The 24,503-nt window shown below is 40.6% G+C and overlaps 1 protein-coding gene across 5 annotated transcripts in view; it reads right to left on the bottom strand.

Annotated features, from left to right (window-relative positions):
• Nucleotides 1-4,615: 4,615 nt before the first annotated feature.
• The window catches only part of FHL2 (four and a half LIM domains 2), a 65,506-nt gene continuing 45,618 nt past the window's right edge, over nt 4,616-24,503 (bottom strand). For 4 of the 5 annotated variants that reach the window (XM_050922683.1, XM_050922678.1, XM_050922693.1 and 1 more), the window contains 5 exons: nt 23,992-24,168; nt 11,725-11,899; nt 8,684-8,853; nt 7,304-7,490; nt 4,616-5,450 (listed from right to left, as the gene is read on the bottom strand). In XM_050922683.1, coding sequence (XP_050778640.1) covers nt 5,299-5,450; nt 7,304-7,490; nt 8,684-8,853; nt 11,725-11,899; nt 23,992-24,147 — 840 coding nt within the window. In that variant the 5' untranslated portion in view covers nt 24,148-24,168 and the 3' untranslated portion in view covers nt 4,616-5,298. The remainder of the gene's footprint in view (nt 5,451-7,303; nt 7,491-8,683; nt 8,854-11,724; nt 11,900-23,991; nt 24,169-24,503) is intronic. The other variant, XM_050922702.1, reaches the window with a different exon arrangement.

Below are 24,503 nucleotides of genomic sequence, written 5' to 3' on the forward strand. Positions count from 1 at the left end.
TAACCAACTGATCAGGTTTACAGCTTCCTGCAGGAGGCACTCAGGAAAGAAAAGCTACAGGAGGCTTCCAACTTGCAGTATCTTGAGGAAGAAAGCCTTTGTGTGGTTTGACAATGCTTTTTTTTTTTTTCTTCTCAGAAGTACAAGAGGGATTTCTTATCCACTGGGATTCAACTTTTAACTAGAATTAAACCTAACATAACAGTATTTTGTAAGAAAATGACACTTTATTTTCTGCTTCCACGTTTAGTGTTTGAGTTCTGTTGTTTCTGTGTTTGTTTTAAATGAAGGAATTACTTTTGTGTGAAAGGTAGAAGAACATAATTACAGTTCATTTGAGGGTCACATGGTGCCCAAATAGTTTTCCAAGAGCATAACAAATGACATGCATAACAATTACAGTAGAATAAAAAGGGACTACGTTAGGACTTCAGAAAATCCGTTGGTTTCGGAGTAAAAGCTGAAAGGTGAGAGAGGTTTTCAACATAAACTGACAAGCATGTTTTTCTCTTAGTTTTTGTTGTGCACCAGCTTGCACTGCTGGTGACATCACATGAACTCTCTGGAGCATGAAATTGGCCTTGCAAACTTTTCAGTGTGTTGTGCAGTTTTTCAAAATTTAATTTTCTGACCTTGCACTGAATGATGTAAAGGTAAAACGGACCTAGGATACTAAAAAACAGCACTCCCCTTTACACCTGAGGCCACCTGTGTGCTTTAGCAGACAATATATTAAATTCTAAATACACTGCTGCTCATTGTTGGGCCAACCAGCATACTAATCTAAAACTGATAGATTTAAACAACAAACATGACAAACAGGGAAGGTGAATCTGACTTTAATTCTCTGTGGATGACAAGTTTGCAAGTCTGTTTCCTGCCTAAGTTAGTGGAATTTGGCCTCTACCCCTCGTACCTTTTGAAACTGGCTTGATATTTTAGGAATCCCATAGAACTTCTGTGGACCAGCAGAGAAGAGATTAATTTGGCCTGGCTACAACCTGCTCATTGAGGTTTTCAGCATATAACTTGAAACATGGTGGATTATTTTCTACTCTTTATTCCCAGTATAACCAAGAACTTGACATTGCTTCTTAAAATAAAAATGAACTTTTCTGGTGACCAACAACATGGAAACATTTGGAAGATTTAGACTAGCCCAAGGGTTGGCAATCTTTCAGAGGTGCTGTGCTGAGTCTTCGTTTATTCACTCTATGGTTTCACGAGCCAGTAATACATTTTATTGTTTTTAGAAGGTCTCTTTCTAGAAGTCTAATATATAACTAAACTATTGTATGTAAAGTAAATACGGTTTTAAAAATGTTTAAGAAGCTTCATTTAAAATTAAATTAAAATGCAGAGCCCCCTGGACCCGTGGCCAGGACCTGGGCAGTGTGATTGCCACTGGAAATCAGCTCACGTGCTGCCTTTGGCACGTATGCCATAGGTTGCCTACCCCTGGACTAGCCGATAGTACTGTATCGTATATGGGAACAAACTTGTCAACAGATGTCTCGGATGCAAACACAGATACAGAAACCAAGTGACCTACTCTGAAAGTATGTAGAAAAAGTAAATCATCTGAGCTTAAGGTTTCCATACATTCAGGCATACAGTTCAAGGACAGCTGCTACTGTATTTTGGAATAATTTATTTACAGTGCCTAGAATATCACTTTTCTGGCATGCTGCTTGGAGAGCCATCCTGAATGCAATCGGTACCATGATCAGATACCATGGTGATAGATGCAGTATAAGGACCTAGGTGGGTAGTATTGTATATGTTAAGTGCATTTTTGCTCACAGAGAAAGTCAGTGATGAAAAAAATCAAAATTGGGATTAGATGGCTTTTTTATCTTCATTAAATAATGTGATTGTGCAAACAGAGCTGTGAACTAATCGTATATGTAGAATTACCTGCACAAACTGTACTGCTATACTAATTTTAGTTTTTAAAGGAGCTTCATTGCAGGTAATAAGTAACCCATGTTGGGTACAAAGATTTGCAGAGTTACTTTTTCTCTCTTTATTCTGAAAGCTGATTTGCAGCTGTAACTATGACAGGGAAATTCTTCTATTCTGAAAGTACGTCAGGTATAATTAACTGACCACCAACTCCTACTGAATACAAATTCCTTCCATCTGGAAAGTGCATAAAGAGGGTATTCACTGTCTGACATGGCCATCATTCTTGAAGTTTGTTTCAGGAGTCTCCTTCAATGGATTGTTTTTCATATTATTCCACTGCCAGCACATTCTATCACCCGCAATTTTCTCTGTAGCAAATCTAAACTAGAAATGGTGCCAGACCAAAAGATGTTGGACATGAATACACGTGTTGCAACTGTAGCTATGCAAAGTTAAAATTAACATTTATCCTGATAGGTATGTTACTTAGTGACTTCTGTACAAATAAATCTCTCGTGTTCTCTTGAGCTCTTAAATTGTTTGCTAAATTTTGAGTTTAGACCTAGAAAGAACTATGTAAATTAAAAATAAATAATGTGGCTGAATTAAAGTCATGCCTTCCCTGGTGAGGCTAAACCACCCCAAAAAATTCAGATACCCGTCAACAATTGAAGTCCATTCACGAATACATTTTGAAATGTTAATTTAGTCTCTCTCTCTCGCAGTAATGTTCATTACAAATTCATACCACTTGTAGCATAGTGAGTGACCTGTTCAGAAGTTGTCTTGTACTGAGGAAGCACAGTAGCTGAACTGAAATATTTGTAAGTAACATGAAGACTTTGAAAGGTCTGACTGAGTAAAATACAAGCTTGATAAATTGGAGAAACTGGCTGATATTGAAATAAGATTGAATGCAAAGACATAAAGAGGTTAATCTCTGAGGAATAATCAAGTTCACAAATATGGCATAGAAAAAAGATAGGTAGATGATAATAGTTTTAGAGCCAGCTCTCCCATTTATAAAAGCATTGTATAAACTTCAGGGATGTAAATATTATCTCAGTGTTACAGGTGGGGAAATGGAGCTATGGATTGAATTACCCAGTGCTGCGTGCTCAGACTCAGAAAAGTCCCCAATTCTCAGCTCTAATTTCAGTCCATTAAACCACACCAGTAATAACAGAAGGATCTGTAGAGCCCTGCAAATCCGCTTTATAGTTGTGGACCATGTTTGCAGATTGGATGCAGACACAAATTTTGTATCCGTGCAGGGCTCTAAGGGGCTGAAGGTGAAAAATAATGGAAACAGTGTCAACAATAGTACATTGTTGCAAAAAATATAATAATTTAAGAATGTACTTAAAAAGTAATATGTAAAACAAGCCAAGTAACTATTACACTGTATCCAGTTCTGAGTGAGGTTGCAGCAGACAACTGCATTTAGCTGTGAGAACTATATTTAAAAAAAAAATGGAGAAGGGAGAGGGAAGAACAAATTATATTTTTCAATGTTAACTAGGCTCCTACTGTGTGCAATTCTGGTTTCCCATGTTTCAGAACAAGGATTCTCAAACTAGGGGTTGGGACCCCTCAGGGGGTTGCAAGGTTATTACATGGGGAGCTGTCAGCTTCCACCCCAAACCCTGCTTTGCATCCTGCATTTATAATGGTGTTAAATATATAAACAAGTGTTTTGAATTTATAAGGGGAGGTTGCACTCAGAGGCTTGCTATGTGAAAGGGGTCACCACTACAAAAGTCTGAGAACCGCTCTTTTAGAAAGATGAATTAAAACTGAACAGGGATAAGGAAGGGCTACTAGGATGATCAGAGGAATGGAAAGTAACCTTATGAGAGGAGACTCAAAGAGCTTGGCTTGTTTAACCTAACCAAAAGAAGTCTGAGGGGAGATATGATTGCTCTCTATAAATACATCAGAGGGATAAATACCAGAGAGGGGGAGAAGTTATTTAAGTTAAGCACCAGTGTTGACACAAGAACAAATGGATATAAACTGGCCATCAAAACGTTTAGTCTTGAAACTAGATAATGGTTTCTAACCATTAGACGAGTAAAGTTGTGGAACAGCTTAACTGACATTAAGACTGAGCTTGGTAAGTTTATGGAAGGTATGATCTGATGAGATTGCCTACAGTGGCATGAGGCCCATCTGTGACTGCTAACAGCAAATATCTCCAGTGGTTTGTGATCAGACACTGTTTGTTTTTCTCTCCAATTGCTGTGTTTTACCCATAAAATCACACAATATTTTGGACATGGTCAGCATTTTTATATAAGGCCATATGGATTCTAAATTGACCAACTACCTCAAATTGTAGTTGATGTTCAAACTTTATTTTCAGAAGAATACTTTTTACCAGTTTTTAAATACAGCAATTGAGCATACATTAATTATTGTAGTGATGATATTACTTTGGTCTTTTTGCACATTTCAGTTATTCATTTCTGTTTGGAGAGTCTTCCACCCATTGGAATCAATGGGAGATTACCTGCTATTTTGATGCGTCCATTTGCGGATAATTATCAGAGCCTTGCAAATTCAGTAGTACTGGGTTGTATTATATGGTTTATGTTGTATTTTTTAAAACTTTGGAAGCGTTCTACATACACTCTACTTTAGAAAATGTTGACACATTAAAAATAATTTAAAAAATCAAAATAAGAAAATTTGAATTTATTAAATGATTTTATTAAGAAATACACTATGCAGTGTAGTTTCAATTGATACAACAGAATTTGTATTTCACACAACAATCATCTAATCATGCAATAAAATATTTGTTACAGCACACTCCCACTTAAATGATTAATAATCATTTTCTCCTAGTTAAGGCATAGCACAGATCCTTTAACACTGATACACATGCTACATTCTCATCTTTCTACACCCTTGACAGCACACTGCAATTACACATTCTAAGAACACTAGGCTTGAATTCCTGGCCTTATTGAAGTCAAATGGAGTTTTTACTTCAGTGGGTCAAGATTTCACCTGTAATCCTTCAAACATATCACTCTCTTGAAGACTAAGTCAGGTTTGTAAATTCAAATATTCAGTGAAGAAAAGAAAATGTCAATAACAGGCAAAACATTTCATATCTCAAGTCTTGCACTTATCTTGGTTAACTGTATAAATTCTTAACCATCAACAACCCACCTAGCGATTCTGAAATCATTTGTTGCCCCCCTCCCAATCCGCCTTTGGATTTAGACAATCTGGAGGGAAATAAAGGTTACGTGATGTGAATGGTACTGAGAAACACAGAAGAGTAAAGTCTTCATATGGTTGACTAAAGCTAGTACACAACATTGCATGTTTCAAAAAATATGTATTGCAAGCACAGCTCTGCTTTCCTCGTTTTAAACTTTAAATATCTTTCCCACACTCGGGGCAAAGGATGTCATCCCTTTCTGTAAGGAAGCCGCGGCCCACTAATGAAAGAGAACACTTCTTACAGTTAAAGCAGTCATTATGCCACTGCCGTTCTTCAAAGGAGATATACTTGGTTCCTCCGAGTCCTATTTAAAAACCAAAAGTAATAAGGAAAAACAATGGAGTACCAGTCATCAGGTGACTTAGTGTAAGAATGCTATTTGGGGACTGCTACTGATATCATATATAAGGAAATGAAATAAACTTGTTGTGAGAGAGAATTCCATTCCTGCTTTGTTTGTCTAATTTTGCCATCCTTACACGTGGTGAGTAGTATCCTATGGCTTATCTACAATTAAAACACTACAGCTGCACTTCTGTAGAGCTTCCGTGTAGATACTTCCTTTGTCAATGGGAGAGGTTCTCCCATTGGCGTAGATAATCTACCTCCCAGAGAGGCAGTAGCTAGATAAATGGAAGAATTCTTCCATTGACCTAGTGCTGTCCACATGCAGATTTAGGTTGGTTTAACTATGTCACTCAAGGGTGTGGATTTTTCACATCCTTGGATGACATCACTGGTTTGATGTAATTTTCTAGCATAGACCAGCCCTTACTCTTCATGCTACTCAATGTGAGTAGGAACTGGAGCTTAAGTGATGGACTTGAGCCTTAACTGATGGATTTGACAGAGAAATGAGGTATAATGTACACCAGGGAGTCAGAACAGAGAGGAAAGATATGGGTTACAGAAATAAGATAACACGGTTATTCAGTACAGGGATACATATGTCTTGAAGATCAGGGTTTTTAAATTATTTTTTTTAAAGTGAACTTGCTCAATTGTGAAGGTGATATTGCAGAACTGGGACTGAGTGACCTGAGTAGAGCGAAGGCAATGGTTTGACAGTTTTGAGGAGGATGTGTCAATAAAGTAGAAGCATGGGAAGAAAGTGCAAAAATATTTGAGAGAAAGAGGTGAAGGGGCCATTGAGGATAGCCTCATTGGTGAAGCAGAAGTTTGGAGGAAGGTGAAAGGGGACAAGGGCCCATATTTCAGTATGAGCTATGTGTTGCATGACCTTGAAAGCAAGAACAAGCTGTTTGAACCTGATGCCGAGGGAGCAGTGCCGTCTCAGTCAGTGAAGAGACTGAAAGGATGTGTGCAAGGTGGTTGAATTGACAAGTGAGAGATGATTTTGTCAAGAGTATTTTGGACAGTTGGGAAGGAAGTGAAGTTAGTATAAAAAAGCTCAAAGGGGGAGATTGCAGCATAAAGATAGAAAATGTTGAATTTCCATGATGGCAAAGAAGTGCTAAATGGACTATTGGTAATGGCAGGAGAAGTGTAACCAGACAGGCAATGAGTGAAATAATGGCCTGGGGCAGAGCAATGGTAGTGTCGGATGAGAGACTCTCTCCCAGCTGTGGCTCAGAACCTCAGTCTTGGACTGTATAACTCACATGTCTGAAGCACTGACCACCTCACATGGAGGGTTATATTTTTATGCTTAGTGATGTTAATACAGCACTATATAATTGTTCTCTTTAATATTTTTATATCAAAGCCTTGCGATTTCTAAGCGCCTATCTTGAGAATCCAGGAAAACCCCATTGCAGTTGAATATGAGACATAATTAAATGTACTTTCTATTGGGAGGGAAACTATTGTTGGTGAATGCAGTAGTGTCTCAGAAATAAAAGCAGGTTGAATACCATATAGGGTATGTATGTCCTACTGTATGCATAGCTGTTTTAGGATATGTCTACATGCTCCCTAGAAATCAAATGAAAAGGAGAAAAAATCAAAGTTAAGGACTCATTCCAATTTTTCCAAGACTCCAAAGATTGCACAAGTAAAAGTGCTCAAATCCAGGATATGATATGACTGGGATATTTGTTGGGTCTCTTAAATTAACCTGACTACTACATTTCTAACAAATATTTTTAAAATTAATTGCTTCTACATTTCTGAAGATCATGGTAGTAAGACACCTACCACTGATGGGGTTGGTGCATCCAGCACATTTTTTGGCATAGAGGTTGCAGAAGCAGCTCAGGCAATATGCAAACTCATCCCGGGAGGTAAAGCGCTGTCCAGACAACTGCTTCTTGCATCCAGTACAAACAAAGCACTCCTTGTGCCAGGGCTGCTCCCGGTAAGTTACACCTCCTGTAGTGATAGCCTGTGGTGGTGGTGGGTTTTTTTTTTTTTTTTCAAAAATAAAAGAGGTTTTGTGAGGTCACCTTCTTACTGAGGATGACTTCTTTTTAAAACCAGGAATAACATTTATGATTACTGGCAGGAACTGACCTTGAGAGGGAAGCCTTGGTTTGGGATAAGTTATTACCATGGCCAATTATGCAAAGTCTCATCTTTAAACAACTCATTTGCTCCCTTTTCACCTTGTAATCTTGCTTAAAATTGTCCTCTTTGTATATAAAACCCTTACACCATCCTGCTTCATTTCCCTGTTTTCCTCTACTCTTTTCCTTGTGCTCACCTCAGCATTGGCCTTCTTTCCATGCTTTCACATACCATCCCTGGTGGTAAAACACTTTATCTCTGCAGCTTCTGCTGTCTGAAACAGCCTCCTTTTATTTTTCCTCCTCATCAGAGGACCTTTTAATTTCAAATCTCTGCTTAAGATGTATCTCTTCTCTTTGACCCAGTCCTGGACATCCATTACATAATGAGTCACTCAAACCATCCCACTGAAGTCAGTGATACTAAATTATGTGAGCAAGGAATCAGCCACAAGACTTTGGGTTGCAGGATCAAGTCATTAATTTATTTCTTCCACTGGTATTTTTTAATTCTAATTCACTAAGAATGGTGGTGTATGAATTGTAGGAAATATGTTGTGCAAATAATTGACCTGATCCTGCAAATGCCTGTGACCTATTATGGAGTAATGACTTCAAAAATGTTGATTTCAGAAAATATATGCTATAAACATGGCAACTCTTTCTTTTTTCCTCTTGATCTTTGTGGTTGGAATTTCCAGAAGGACTCAGCATTATCCTAATTCAGCTCCTCTTGAAGTCAATGGGAAAATATTATTGAGTTCAGTGGGAGCTGGGTCGGATCACTGCTGAGTGCTTTAATTTGAAAATTTCACGCTGCATGCCTTTCCCACACTCAGAAGATGTCATCCCCTTGTAGGAAACATCTCATGGTAATAAGCATTGAGTTTGTTAATAAGGGTTTGCAGGATTGGACCCTAAACTTGTACTGCATTTCCTAAGGTCAGCTGATTTTATCATTGTTTTCATAACAATTTATCTCACACACAGAAAAACAAAAAGCCCTCCACCAATTTGATATGACAGATATGACAAATTTGTAAATTTGAGGTACATAATTTAAGAATAATACCTTCTTACACTGGACACACTGCATGGCAAACTGCTTTTCATAGCAGGGTACGCAGAAGTTTTGATTATCTTTGGGGATGAAGCTCTTTGTTCCAATTGGTTGTTGACAACGATGGCAGATAAAGCAGGTCTCATGCCAGCTGTTACCCTTATACTCCATCTTGCGTGTACCTGTCATGAGATCAAAGCACAAAATGAAGCCCTTCATCCTGACAGAGCAGTTTTAACCACTGTAGTTTTGATTTGGTTCTACTGATTGCTAGAACCTGTGTAGTGATTAGTTAGCATAGCAAGGAGTTGGGTGCTGTTCACAGAGGAAGTTTCCAGAGTGTGTGAGTTATGGTAAGAAGATTAGAGTAGCTACGGAGAGCCTCAGGCTTCCTTCAGATGGCACTGTGAGAATTCATTCATTAGGAATTCTTGTGAAATCTGCAGTATTAGCCTTACCTTTGCTCTGTTCCACACCTTTTATTAAAGTCCTGCAGTTATTTCTTCATTTTGTTTCTGCTTTGTGTTTGTGCCTCAGATACAAGCATAAGGACTAGTCTGATGGAAATGCCAGTTATGTTAGTCCCAGACCTTTATACATAAGAACAGCCATACTTGGTCAGACCAAAGGTCCATCTAGCCCAGTATCCTGTCTACCAACAGTGGCCAGTGCCAGGTGCCCCAGAGGGAATGAACAGAACAGGTAATCATCAAGTGATCCATCCCATCGCTTATTCCCAGCTTCTGACAAACAGAGGCTAGGGACACCATCCCTGCCCATCCTGGCTAATAGCATTGATGGGCCTATCCTCCATGAATGTATCTAGTTCTATTTTGAAGCCTGTTATAGTCTTGGCCTTCACAACATCCTCCGGCAAGGAGTTCCACAAGTTGACTGTGTGTTGTGTGAAGAAATACTTCCTTTTATTTGTTTTAATCTTGCTGCCTATTAATTTCATTTGGTGACCCCTAGTTCTTGTGTAATGAGAAGGAGTAAATAACATTTCCTTATTTACTTTTTCCACACCAGTCATGGTTTTATAGACCTCAGTAATATCCCCCCTTAGCCGTCTCTTTTCCAAGCTGAAAAGTCCCAGTCTTAATAATCATTCCTCATATAGAAGCTGTTTTATACCCCTAATAATTTTTGTTGCCTTTTTCTGAACCTTTTCCAATTCCAATATATCTTTTTTGAACCACATCAACCACATCTGCAGGAGGTGCAGGAGGGTCTCCGGGTTTGCGGGGGCTCAGGGCACGTGTTGGGGTGCAGGAAGGGGTCAGGGCAGGGGCAGCACATGGAGCCCCCTGACTCCCCTGCCTTAGAAGCCAGACCCACTGCTGACCGCTTCCAGGGCACTGCATGGTATCGGAAAAGGTAGGCACTAGCCTGCCTTAACTGGATAGCACCACCAACAGGACTTTTAATGTCCCAGTCGACAGTGCTGACCAGAATGACCCAGTGTCTGACATGCCGTGACTGACTTGAACTTTGAAAAACACTGGTGTAGAGCAGCCTGATTACCAAGTGTGATGGTGGCTTTATCTGCATACATTAGGTAGTGATGTGGTTGCAAAATGTTTGGTTAATTGATATCCTGTCTGGGTTGTAAGCTTAAAATAAATGGAGTACACCAAACACTAGAAGATGGCTAAATTTAAATAAAGTTCATGAACATTCCTCTTCACAATTAAAAATTACACAATTAGCTACACTTCTCAACTAATAAAACACAACTAATGTATCAATACCCCTGAAAAGGAGAAAGAGAGTGCAAATGTGGAACCCTGAGCAATTTTGGCCATCTGCTTTTAAACACATTTGCATGATTTCTATTTGTACATCTTATCTTATATCCCAAGCCCCTGCAATTTTTATGTCATGGCCTGTGAGGCAGCCATGCCAATTTTTACATGGTTGACATGAAAATGCCAATTCAGAAAGGATTCAGCTGAATAACATCATATCACTGATCATTACCAGGCGTGTATACGGATTCCTGAATTTTAAGAGTAAAAACTGTTTTCATTATCTATTTCTAGACCAAGCCCCAACCTCTGGCCTTTTAACCCTTCAAATTGTTATGGAATGCTATAGCATTATAAACTACAGAGCACGTTTCAATAGTCTGCTGCCATATACCCAAGTTTCAGGCTGTTGAGAGGCAGCTGTTTTTTAGATAGCTGAGCTTGAAAGGGAAATGGTTCTATCTTTTCAGAGTCAGCACTCAGCAGCACTTTGGAGGTAGCCTGGCTGCTTTTTTCACATTTTGTTAAAAAGCTAAACTGGGAGTATTTAGCTCCCAATTTAGCTATTTGAGTAAAAAGTTAAACTTTAAAAACACCCTGTTGCTCTTCAAATGGTAGCAGCCAGTCAAGATGGTGTACAAGAAAGAGAGACAGAACTAGACAGACAAGGTGTATAAGAACTTTGGCTGTCCAGACTGCATAAAACTTTCATATATAGTATACAAATTGATTATGGCACGATGTGAATGCTTATAAAACATTGAATTAAAAATAGAACTGAACTTACTTTTCCCCCTTTCTTTGTATTAATCCATCTCATTTGTATAATGGATGTATGGAGATCTTTTATGTGAATTAGGTGATCTGGATAACTTAAAACATAGGTTGTAACATCCCCAACTGGCCCATCAGATTATGAATTAGGACATTCAGTGTTGTTAAGATGTTTGTTACAAAGGATGCTGGGGTTAGTTTTGATATTTGACTCAACCTTTACTTTTTGGTCTCATCCAATTTCCTGCCATTGCAGCAGCCTTGGCATTTGGACACCTTCCTCTCTCCTGCTGTTTCCCAGTGGCACATAGTTTAATTTCCTGAGGACTGAAATGCTTTAGTATAAGTAAAGTCTTTGAACTTAATATAGGGGCATCTGGATGAGAATGAACAGCCTGTGATATACAGAAAATGGTTCCTTTGGCCTTTAAACTATATAAAATGAAATAAAGTTGAGAGACTGTCAATGACTTCAGTGGGCTTTGGGGCAGGCCTTTAAAGTACAGACAAATGAAAATGGTATATCCTAACCTGGCATGATAGTCTTCTTGCACTCATTGCATTTGGAAGAGTATTCATTGGAATAGCATTCAGTACAAAGTAGATGCTCCTCTTTTGCAGCAAAAGGTTTGTCCACCAATGAGTTCTTGCATTGGAAACAGTGGAAACAGGTTTCATGCCAGTGTCGGTCCTTGTAGGACAGATCCTGTAGAAATCCAAAACCACAGAATAAACAGAATGAATAATTTTCACAATTGTAAATTGGGAGACTATCCAAGTGTAAGCAGAGTCAGAATGAGCTCTACCCTGACATCTGGTGGTGAGCTGTGGAAAAGGACTTCAGGAGCTGATCTTGTTTCAATGGGCACACCCACACTGTCTAGCATGATGGACTGCTTGCCCAAATGGTCACTTTGACTGCTATGGGATTCCCAGTCTCTTTGGTATTGGAACAGGAGTAATAAAGTGTTGTTATCCTGGTTATGTGAACCAAGCACAGTAGAACTGTACTTGGCATTTTATGATGGAGGAACTTGCCCTCAACTAAGTAGCACTTGCTAGGCAAGGAACATGGGTTCCAAAGCCCAGTGAATTGAGAGAGACTGAAGACAGGTATCTGTACCTGGTAGTATGGGTGCCCTTGACCTCTCCATGGTAGTCTTGTTAGGTGTTGCAGAGCTGAAATTGCTGATTTCTAGGTCTAAGCATCAGACATACTCTGGGCTAGTGGTTCTGGGCATGCTAACATGAGGCCCCCTTACTAAGAGGGGCTGAAATTACTGAGAGATGCGTTAAATAGGGGAAGGGCCTGAAGACAAGTTGGTGAGTGGCTAGCAGGATAACTAGCAGAGAGGAGTGGCCAGCAGGCTGGCTGGTAGAGTGATGCGGCTGGCAGTGAAGAACCCAGCAGAGACCCTGTGGAGAGGCGTGGTAATCAGCCGTTGACCTGAGCAGCAGAGCGTGTAAGGTGTCCCCATACCTCCGCCTCCTTCCGCTCAGTCTGGGAGGTGAACTCTGCAGATGAACTTCTGAACTCTGGGGGCTGCACTGACCAAGAACAGAAACTGTGGATGGGGTTGGGTTTCTGGACTTAAGACTCTGAGGAGAAAAGGACACTGACAAGATTACTTGGGGGTGGGTTTGTGTTATGAATCCTGTTTGTTGTGTTTCGCCACATAATGCCACATTGTTTCCCTCCTTTATTAAAAGGCTTTTGCTACACTCAGACTCTGTGCTTGCAAGAGGGGAAGTATTGCCTCTTAGAGGCACCCGGGGGGTGGTATGTAATTGTCCCAGGTCACTGGATGGGGGCTCGAGCCAGTTTTGTATTGTGTTTATTGAAAAGGGACTCCCAGATACTGAACCGGCCCTTGTTGCTGCTAACTCTGATGGGCAGAAGGGTTAGCCCTCGTCCAGACTAACCCGCGGCATCGGCGGGTTAAAATCGATTGCTCTGGGATCGATATATCACGTCTAGTCTGGACGCGATGTATCGATCCCCGAGCGCGCTTACATCGATTCCGGAACTCCATCAACCCGAACGGAGTTCCGGAATCGACACGGAGAGCCGCGGACATCGATGCCGCGCCGTCCAGATGGGTGAGTACCTCGATTTTAGAAATTCGACTTCAGCTACGTTATTCCCGTAGCTGAAGTTGCGTATCTAAAATCGATTTTAATTCCTAGTCTGGACGTGGCCTTACACAAGGATATCCAAGTCTGAATCACATAGCCAGGCTTATTCATTTGAGGCTTATTCATACAGCTCAGGAAAACAAATTGTTCTGCTTGACGACGAACTGATTTGCTGTGGTTACTCAAAAGGACAAAAGACAATTCTATCTCCTTTACAATAAGCTTTAAACAAAACCCAAAAAACAATGTAACCATTGCTTTTTGTAATACCGCAGACACACAAGTAATCTCATTTATGTATTTCCCCTGACAATTAAGTCATTAACAGAAATACAATATATTTTCGATCTCCATCTTGGCCATTGCTGTCTTCTAGGTCATTCCTTCTTAACATGAGTCATGGCAGAAATCTCTGTTCCACATTCAGCTCTGGTATTTAATTCCATTTGTTAATGGATTTACACTAAGGATCGAACTGGCCATGTATCTCTCCATTTTTTAGGACTAGCTTCAGTTCAGTTTTACTTAGATGCTAAATAGGGGTCAGAACTGTCACTACCACTTTGCTGCTACTTACGTTGCTGCTTTGCCATGGGCACCCCAAATAAAAGTGATGTCACATCATTTCCGTAGGTGCCACTCTAGAACTGTCTGATACTAGGATTAGCATCACAGTTCCAAACAATATTTCTTCTACTGAAATATCAGTGCAGAAAATGATTTCAAAGGATTGTCCTTTTAGGAATGATTAAAAACTCAAGTCCACTGTAACTCCCAAAGTCTTTGGTGTTTCAGATAAAATCGAGATCCAAACCATCCTGATTTTACAAAATAAATCTCAACTGAAGAAGTTTTGAAAAAAAAAAAGACAGCAACCCATTGCATTTTTGCGTAGGTTGAATAATCAGAATGCTTGACTTACCCAAGGGCCTCTTAAATGTATAGGTTCTCAGAGTTTGCATTGATTCCTGTATCATGAAAAGGCAATTTTTAAAATACACTGGAAAAACTAACCTTTCGCTTTCCATTTAAAAACTTACCTATAATTTGGACAAACCGCTTGCACTAAATTATATTAGTGAACAGAAGAGAGAAGAATGAACCAAGGAATGTCAGCATTTTACTATCATCAGTGAGACAGATCATTAACAGTGGCACAGTGAGAAAATCTTGTTTGAATACCTGCCCTGCTCCCTCAACTCCCTCAAAATCTCTTTTCAAATAGTAATTGAGGATGTTCTTGTTTTTCCATCTCTGAGGTCACACAAAGTGTAATACCCATAGAGGTTCCTATTTCACTGTTTTCAAAGAATTATTCATACAACTTGCTCTGTTCAAGTCAGACAAAACCTTCTCAAAGAAACCAGTTTCTGACCCTTAAATATCAGATTTTCTAACATCAAAATGAAAAAATAAACCTATTTTGTTCAACAGATTGATATTTACATTTCTTTCTTGAAAGGAAGTTGAACAACTTAATCATGATCTCCAAGGAATAATATTTTTCCTGGAAAAGTGCAACCTAGAGCCAACAGAGAGTTTTCCAAAATGTGAAATTTGCTTGCTGGAAAATGGAATGACTGCAAATTTATTTTCTTTATTGTTATCTTTTGTGAAACTGTGGAGGCATTTTTAAACTTGGGAAACTGGAAAAAATAAGAATTTTTCTCATCCTTTCCCCTCCTTTTTTTTTTATTTTTATTTTTTGCTGTGTTCTTCAAAGTATTTTTTACCTCCAAAGTTGGTATCTGTTAACTGCTTATTTTTTTCCTTTTTGTTTATATAGGCCTCACCAAAAATGTAACTTGCGCTTTTTCAAGTTTGAAATAATGAAGCCTATTCCTTTCCCTTTTCTTTAACAATGAACTGTTTTTTGTCCAGAAACCTCTAGAGTCATCAAAGCTAACCAAAGCTAGGTTAAATCTTGAAGTGTAATGTAGACATATTGGCTTAGAGAAATTGCTGAGCTGTGGTTGAGCTGCATGTGCAATGGTGACTTGAAGCCAAATTATGTCCTATAGCTGGACCAGTCTCCAGTGCAAGCTAGAGCAGCCTCAGACCTCCTCTAATTTGCACTGGCTGCTCACAAATCCAAGGAGCTGTTCCAGCAGCAGGGATCATGGCTATAAAGACACTCTATCCATCCTCACTACGTGTATGAGGCCAGGAGGGAGTGACATAAAGCCATTATCATGGTAGTATGACATCCAAGGATCCCCCAGCATTAGAAGGCATCCTCAAATGGTTAAGCTGGCTTCATAGCGGCTTTGTGCAACCAGAGTGGAGCAAAGCAGCCCGAGTGCAGATGAGGATCTGGCCCAATGTGTCCACTGACCTTGATTTTTAAACCAGCTTCCAATATTGTGGGTGAAACTTTAAAGGCTGTTTTTGAAAATGCATGTTTTAGCTTGTGCCAACTGATGTACAGTTGAGAGATTCTGTTATCCTATTGTTATGGGAAGCAAGCACAGGTGCGAAATGTAGAAGGGTTACCTTGGATGGATCATGGGTCTCTGACCAAAGTAAGGAAGTTGAAACTCTGTGTGTGTACGTACGTGTACGCATGAACATTTGTTTATGGTATAAATGTTCTATAGCCTACACAAAGAAAGGGCACTCTAGACAAATCTCAGGGATATGTGTTACTGGTTAAAGCAGAGGGGAGAAATTGCATGCTTCTGCAGAGCTTAAAAAAAGCCTGTAGCAGAATCTACAGGGGAAATATTTAGCACTTAAGTAAGTTACTTTCCTTCTGAGCTCAAAATATAATTTTCCTCCCCTAGCTGGCTTCATTTGATGATTAAAAACTCCCTAATTTAATAAACTTGTATGAATTAGAAACAGGATGGGGGTGCTTCTCAGCCTGATCTTTCCACAAAGGTCAAACCTGCATTACATAATGTTGTCCTCAAAGCAAAATTCTCCAAATCAAGCCTTCTTAAGTGAGGGTGAGATTGTATTTTTTCCATAATTCTTCCATAATTTACATGTTCAGGATATTTTTCCTCTTCTGTGATATGACTGTAGGTGAATAACATTTTTTTTAACTGAACAAAACCATAAGATTAGAACTACCAGGTTTTATAAACATAAATCCCTTATTGCCCTGAAAAAGTATTGTTTTTTAGTTAGGCTTTACTACTTAAGCCATTGTGTTTTCCACTGAACTTGGTCTCCTCAGAGACCACAATAGGAAAAAGGAGATTAGAGAGGTTATGAACAGGAAAGTAACCAAATATATTTGTGTTCATGAATTAGTGAGAGCATCAGCATTTTTACTAGAAACAATATTCTCCTTAGAATCTAAGGCAGGAAGAGTAGGATACAATTTCAAAGTGTTGTGTACATTTTTGGTGTGCAGGGCCTGTGACTGAGTGACGCACTGTTAAAACCAGCACCTCGCTGCTTAGACAATGTACAGGTGAAGGTCGTTGGTGTCTCTTCCTCCCTTCCTCCTCACAACGCAACACAATATCAGACAAGTCAGATTTTCAGTGCCAAAGCAAAATAAGAATCGCAGCTCAGCAAATGATTGAGATTTAATTGAAGTGTTACGATAACCTTCCTGTTCCATATATTACTGATGTCTCCATTTTCTGTTTGCACTGCATATTTAAGACTGACCCTTTTGATTAATTTTTGGCCCACATGCTGCCACAGTAGCTTTCCACAACAATCCTTTTTTAATTTTTTTCTCAGATTTTGCAAACAGATTTTTTCGTTCCTTTATATGTCGCCTTATGGTCTGCATTAGAAAGGTGAGTTGTTGTGGGTATATCCTGTATTGGTGATGTTCTCTGTGCCAAAGAGACTTCAAAGAAACTATTTTTAAAAAATTGCAAAGAATGCTAAAATCAACTCAAAAGTCAAATTTAAGTTGTTCAGCAAATGTGAACATCTGAGTTTTTGAAAATGACAGAGGAATTTCCAGAAAGAATGTTCAGTGTTTCAAGCAAGCACGAGTGGGAAACATTAGCTGTAGCACAAGTTCACCAATGACTTGGGCTTTGAAATGTAAGCCTATTTTTTGTAATACAAATTCATTCTTTCTTAAGAGACAATCTTAGGAAGTTGTTGGCAAGAATAATGTGCAATGGCTTTGAAAGCAACGCAGGGGTATTTTTTTAATGTCTACCGGTGCCTCCTGCCATTCAATACACGTTTTTAATCTGCCTGTCAGAGTTTTATAAACATTAGCTAGAAATGTTTACAGTTAACATGATGGCCTCAGGCCAGATGTATTATTAACATAACATGTTGTCATTTAATTATTTGTGTTTCTGTGAAAACTAACATTTTAAATAAAGTACCAGTCTGTGTAATTTGTGAATTATATTCACAGTCACACATGAAAGTACTATAAAAAGATTGCAAGATTTAAAAAAAAACACCTTTAGATTTAAGTCAAAAAAAGGGTTTTTTTTTCAGCGTAGGGCCATGTCTACACTACCCCACTTATGTCAGCAAAACATATGTCACTCAGGGGTATGAAAACACACATCCCTGAGTGACATAAATTTCACCAGCATATGTGGTAGTGTGCACAGCGCTATGTCAGCAGGAGAGTTTCTCCTGCTGACACAGCTACCACCACTGGGTAGGGGTGGTTTTATTATGTTGATGGAAGAGCTCTCTCCCATCCGCATAGAGTGGCTACACAAGTGATCTTGCAGTGGCACAGCTGCATCGGTACAGCTACAAACTCGTTAGTGTGGACATGGCCGAGCTGTCTTAAAGAGGTTTAGTGGATTGTGTTCTGCATTGCTGTGTTGGAGACCCAGAGCCTGCCTTTCCTGTCGTCTCACTTGCATCTATTTTATACTGCTTTGACTCCATAGATGCTACTCCTGATTTACACTGGTGTAATTCAAAGGAGGATCAGGCCCCTACTGCCTTGAATGTTGTGTGGTCATTTACATCTGTGCATAGTGGATATGAAGTGTTACCAAAGCAAATACATCAACCGTATTTGTGGTAATATTTTACACCCACTTTCCACAGTTGAAAAAGACCCCTCAAGGTACAAAGCAGTGGATAATGAGCCACCAAAATCCTAATCCTAGTTCTGGCCTCTTGCTACCTAAGGTGACTAGATGTCCCAATAATCAAGACTGTCCCAATTTTGAGGAATTTGTCCTGCGTCCTCACCAGAGCACAGTCGGGATGCCATTTGTCCCAATATTTTGTTTCCTGGTCTTCGGCAGCAATTCGGCGGAGAGTCCTTCAGTCACTGACGGTCTTCAGCAGCATTTTGGCAGCAGGTGCTTCTGTCTTTGTTGGCAAGGTTTATTACCCGCTGCCAAAATACCGCCGAAGACAGTCAGCGACTGAAGGACTCTCCGCCGAATTGCCGCTGAAGACCTGGATGAATGAGCGTAAAAAAAAAACCATGCTCCCCCTGTAGCGGTCCCGATATTTTACCCTTACCATCTGGTCACTCTATTTCTACCTGGCTATCGGGTAGCAGGAGTCTGAGGAAGCAGTGAACTCAGTCACTTGGCCATTGATAACAGAAAAGTGCCATGCAGGACTGAATTACCCCATCACTGGCCCCTAGGCAAGCATACACTTCTGGGCCACTACCTTCTAATATGACCCCCTGCAGCAGGTCACAACATCACTCGCTCAAATTTAGCCCAGCAGCCACGTCATAATTTGAGTGAGTGGCATTGTGACCTGGTGCATAAAATCCCACTCATATTTGGCTCACTTGCCCTTTCATTAGTCAAATTGCCCCTGCTCACCCCTTCCCCAAATTTGGGCTCTAAACACTTGCCTAATTTGTCTATACGTCAGTGTTTCTCAAACTGGGGTTTCCACTTGTGTAGGGAACCGGCCCGGTTTGTTTACCTGCCCCGTCTGCAGGTCCGGCCAATCGCGGCTCCCACTGGCCACGGTTCGCTGCTCTAGGCCAATGGGAGCTGTTGGAAGTGGTGCGGGCTGAGAGGTTTACTGGCTACCGCTTCCAGCAGCCCCCATTGGCCTGCAGTGGCGAACCGCGGCCAGTGGGAGCTGCGATCGGCTGGACCTGCAGACGGAGCAGGTAAACAAACTGGCCTGGATCACCAGGGGCTTTCCCTACACAAGTGGCAACCCTAGTTTGAGAAACACTGCTATATGTTAATCTGGCTCTGTGCATGAGGCAAAAATGAAAGCTTTGCCAGCTGCAGAGGGACGACTCAGTTTAGAAGCGTGGCAGTGGCTATGACAAAGGGCCTACAGGGAGTATTAGAAGTTCATAAACAAATGGAGATCCTTAGGGCTCCATCAGTGACATTGAGGACTGGGAAAAAAAAATAGGTCTTGCTTCAACCCTCACTTATACCAGTGTAACTTCAGTGAAGTTACTCTTCATTTAAACTGGCATAAGTGAGAGGAGAATCAGGCCCAAAGGGTGGTTTCTTAAATGTATCAAATTCTAGATTGAAAATTTTCAGCTGTATAGAAGGTATACCTGAACAAGAAAATAAACACAGATCCTTCATTGGCCTTCGGTTTTTATTTTACATGCGGTAGATAAAATGATTAAAATCAGCTTCATTCTAATCTCACATTACAATGCTTGCCAATATTGTTATTTTTGCTGGGGGAGGGAGTTGGGGGGAGGCTTGTTTTAAGACCTGTGAGATAGATCCATCCTGCAGTAAAATGAACACTACAATGGTAGATATGATTTATCTGTCTTGTTATTCTTTCCAATAACTTTTAACAAATCTTCACTGAGAAACTCTCATTTTCATTTGCAAGACTGCAGTTACATTCTCCACAAAGACAGTTTTGTGTCTTCTCTTTACACTTAGAAACCCCCACAATCATCTGAAATATTAAAATGTTGCTATCTACCTTTATTAGCCATTAAAGAGTGTCTAGTTTAAAAACACAGCAGATAAGTATATTGGATAACACCCATATTCCCTACATACATAAATCTGAGTTGAAAAGTTCAGCCTGAATAATTCCTGAATACTTGGTCTGAGATTTGTTGAACTCAGTCCAAGTTTTGGGATTCTTGAATGTCAACACATAGAAATATCTTCTCAGGGTATTAGAAAGAGACATTAGAACAAAAGTGCATTCCAGAGAAGGGCAGAAATATGATTTCAGTTTATCAGGTCAGTCAGACTCTCTCCCTTTCCTGTTCTGTGTGTTTATGAGCTATAGGAAAGTTGGCACTGAATTTACCATTTCACAGATTATTGCCTATTTCCTGCCATGGGTAGCAAAACCTTCTCATCTATGATGTAAAGTCTCCTAAAGAACCCTTCCAGTGACTTTTCAGTTGGGCTGGATGTGACACAGATGCCCACTGAGGGTTCACTACTTTGTGTCAGCAACTCTTGTCAAGGCCTGATATACTCACTACACCTCACACACTGGTGTCATAATCTGGATCTAGCAGTGTCATATAATATATAATTTGAGAACTAATGACACACTGGTGATTAATATCATTGTGAAATGTGTGTGTTAACATTCTCTGAGGAATTATGGATGTTCATTGAGTCTGTGACCAAAGGGAGAAAGACGTTTTCTCCCAGACAGGAGGAAAGGCAGCTATCTATCTGTCTCCAATGTAAATTAAGCAAGATGTGACCAAAGATGAAGAAAAGCACATTTACATGCAAGGTAAACAAAGCCACCAGGTGAGCCCTAACTACTTAACAAACTCAGTGGGGGGTGGAGATTGCACCCCCAGGAAGCCTTCCTGCCTCTTGAAGCAGGGCCAATGAACTTTAGGAAGATATAAGCAGGGAGAAAAGGCCATTTTGGCATCTATCACTTGAGGGATTATAGGGGTCAGAGCTCTTGAAATCACAGAATGTTGGATCCTTTACCCAAGGGGGCTGAAGTCTCTGGGAACTGAGCACAATTGAGAAACTTGCTGAAATTGAGTTTTAGTCTTAAAAGCATATTTTTGCTTTTGTTTGCTTGTGACCTCTTCTAGCTTTATACTTGGTATCACTTAAACAGAAGACTTCTTGTTTAATAAATTTGTGTTACCTTTATGATAAACCAATTCGGTGCTGTGATTAAAATAGTGTTTGTCAAACCCCAGTTAAATGAATGACCTGCTGTTCACTGTCTCGTTAAAGGAGCAGTGAACTTAACTTCTGTGTGTGTTCCAGAAAAGGGCTGAACACAGCAGGGCAGAGAGTTCTGGGGAAATGCAGGACGTGGGGGGCATTGGGGTCATCCTGCAAAAAGGAGCTGGAAGCCATGGTGTGACCTGCTTGCTTGCATGCTGTCTGTTGGTGTTAGGGCTGTTCGCCACAGTACCATGGCATTAAAAGCACGCAGAGTTGCAGGACAGGTGGTGACACAACCCTTTACTGGTCTGCATTGAAACCTAAAGCGTCACAGTGGGTGAATGAATTGGGAAGGGAAGAACTGGCATTTGTATCATTTTTGAGAGTCCAATCTCCTGACCACACCCCTTAATATGTGCCCAACCCTTAGACCCCCAGTTCACTTCAATTCCCCCCCAAATTACATTTCCATCACTCTAGCTCAACTCTCCATTGTAATTCTACCATGACAATCATAGTTGTGCAAACTGCTGATTGGCAGTGGTTAGACTGTTACATGAGCAATTTGGACATGGCAAATGTATAGATGAATGTCTGAGGTAAGTGGCTTAACTATTACATTCTAAACAGGACTAGGAAGGTTTTGAGATTATTTCTGGGGTCCTAGACATAGACTGCAGGATTGTACCCTATTCAGTGTGGTTTTGAAATTCAGGCCACCACTCTTGGGTTCAGCTGAGCCATGCTCAGTGCAGAATTTGAGGGGAATGGGCAAAGGTGACCTTTTGCCATGTTTGCAGCTCTCTGATTCTAGGGCCCGACAGGGATAAAATTGGCCTCCAGTATAGGTTAGAGGAGAGCAGCCTTAAAGCTGCTTTAAACCAAGTCCAGTTGCCTGTGGCCTGAAGGGGTCATTTTCCACCACCAGAGAGCTGGAACAGAGGAACACTCTAGCCAATCCCTTGCTCCGACCACATCTGCTAACCTGGGAGGTGAGGTGTAGAGGGAGTGCAATGGGAGTGTTTACCTCACATGTGGTGAAAGGGTTAGTGTGAGTCTGAGAGGCCAATTAATTCATCTGGTTGCATAAAGCCTAGATGAGGAGATGCTAGGTTCTGCTATAAAGGAAGGAAGTCTGGAGCTGCAAGGAAAGAGATAAGAACTTTGCTATCACTCTCTGAGAACTATAGGGTAGAGAGACTTGCAGGAAGCCCAGGGAGGGAATATGGTTGGAAGACACAGTACTGGAGTAAGGTCTTGTGGCTGACCCCGACACAAGGGCAGGAACTGGACCTGTGGGAAGGAGCTCTGGGAGGTGTTGCTCATTACAAAGAGCCTGGAAAAAGCTGGGAGAAAGGCTGGAGGAACAGCAAATAGTAGGAAGGAATCCAGGGAGGCTGTGATCATGTGTCTGGCAAAGCAGATCTTAGCTGCTGATCCTAGGGTCCCAGGACTGGAAGCCAGCACAGTGGCTGAGCTTGGGTTCCTCTAACAGCCTTGAGAAGGTGGCATGAAGCTCCCCTGACATAAGGGAATAAGGATGATCTAAAACCCTGATTGAAAGATGTAAGAACCATCTGGACCAGGGTCAGGGGCCAGAGACCTGGCCTTGGAATTACTTATTAGACTTTTTGGTACCCCAGAAGAGGATGGGACTAAAATGAGACCTGGCCAGAGGGCTGAGTAACGAGATGAGGCAGACTGCCACAGCACCATAATGACCATTGCCAGAGGGGACTAGAGAGGAAACAGCTGCTACATCATGCTCAGCTGCAAAGAGATCTGTCAGTGGTGAGTCCTCTACTACGGGGGGAATTCCTGGGTAGCCAGTTAAGTTAGTTCTATGGACACTTTCTGCTGCACGAGTGTATGAGACATGCATGTTGTCTGTTTCATAGCTCTCCTTCTTCCCCTTGTTACTTGTGTAGTGTTCTTATTGTTAAATGAACAGCTAAATATTAACATTTATCATTTGGAGAGAAACTCAATAACATTTTAACCTATTAAACACATGGCTGATGTTCTAAGTTTTTCCTAGATGGTAAAAAATACTCTCCAGTTTTCACTTGAAGCATTTCACTTGCATTCAAATAATCCTAACACCAGCCATGTATAGCAGGTAATTATTAATAGCCCCTTTTAACCCATAGAGAAACTGAGGCAGACAGGTTAAGCCCCAAGTTTTCAACAGTGACCCTATAATGTGGGGTATTTCACTCTTTGGGTGCCCAGCATTAGAACCCTAGAGCCTCATGTTCAGAGGTGCTGAGCATCTGCAACACCAGTCAATGGGAGCTATGATTACTCAGCACCTTGGAAAAGTGGGCCTGGCCATAATCAAATTAGGCATCCAAAATTTCTGGATATTCTTGGAAATCTGGACTGAAGCACTTCCTGACAGGTGTTGAGCACCTTCAATTCCCCTGGATCTCCAAGGAGGAGCATAGCACTTCGGAAGGTCAGGTTCTTAATTACCTAGTTAATAAGATGTTATGGAGCTGACATCTTCCACCAAGATCCCTCTGTAATGTTGTGGGGATCACTTGTGGGGAGGGGTGCATGCTTTATGCAGGGAACAGACCTAGCCAATCTATTTTGACAGAAGTGATATCAATGAAACACAAGTCCAAGGTACCTTGCAATCACAGCCAATTGGTTTTTTGCATTCCTCACAAGTATTGGAGTACAGGCTCTCATAGCACTTCACACAATAGGGGCTCTCCTCTCTCAGGATGTACTTCTTGCCAAACAGGGACTCCTTGCAGTAGTGACAGTCAAAGCGTTCAGTCATTTTGGGGTCTAGAATCCTGACCTGTCATGAAGAAGAAAACAAGCAAGTTCAGACTAATGACTTATCTTGAACTCCAATGAAAGAAACAAGATGAGATATAGCCCCTTCAGACCTATTGCATTGTACCACACCTATATTTAATGTAATGCCAAGTAATTTCAACACCTTTTCATTAATTAATGAATTAAATCCTCATGTGAGGGGAAACTGGGAACGTAAGGATGGCTGTGCTGGGTCAGACCAGTGGTCTTTCGACTGTAGCTAGTACCAGATGCCTCACAGGAAGGTGCGAACATACTCATAATGGACAGTAATGAAATAATCTGCCCACAGGAAGTTTTCCCCAGCAATAACGC

This window comes from Gopherus flavomarginatus, chromosome 1, assembly GCF_025201925.1.
Source record: "Gopherus flavomarginatus isolate rGopFla2 chromosome 1, rGopFla2.mat.asm, whole genome shotgun sequence".
NCBI classification, from domain to species: Eukaryota; Metazoa; Chordata; order Testudines; family Testudinidae; genus Gopherus; species Gopherus flavomarginatus.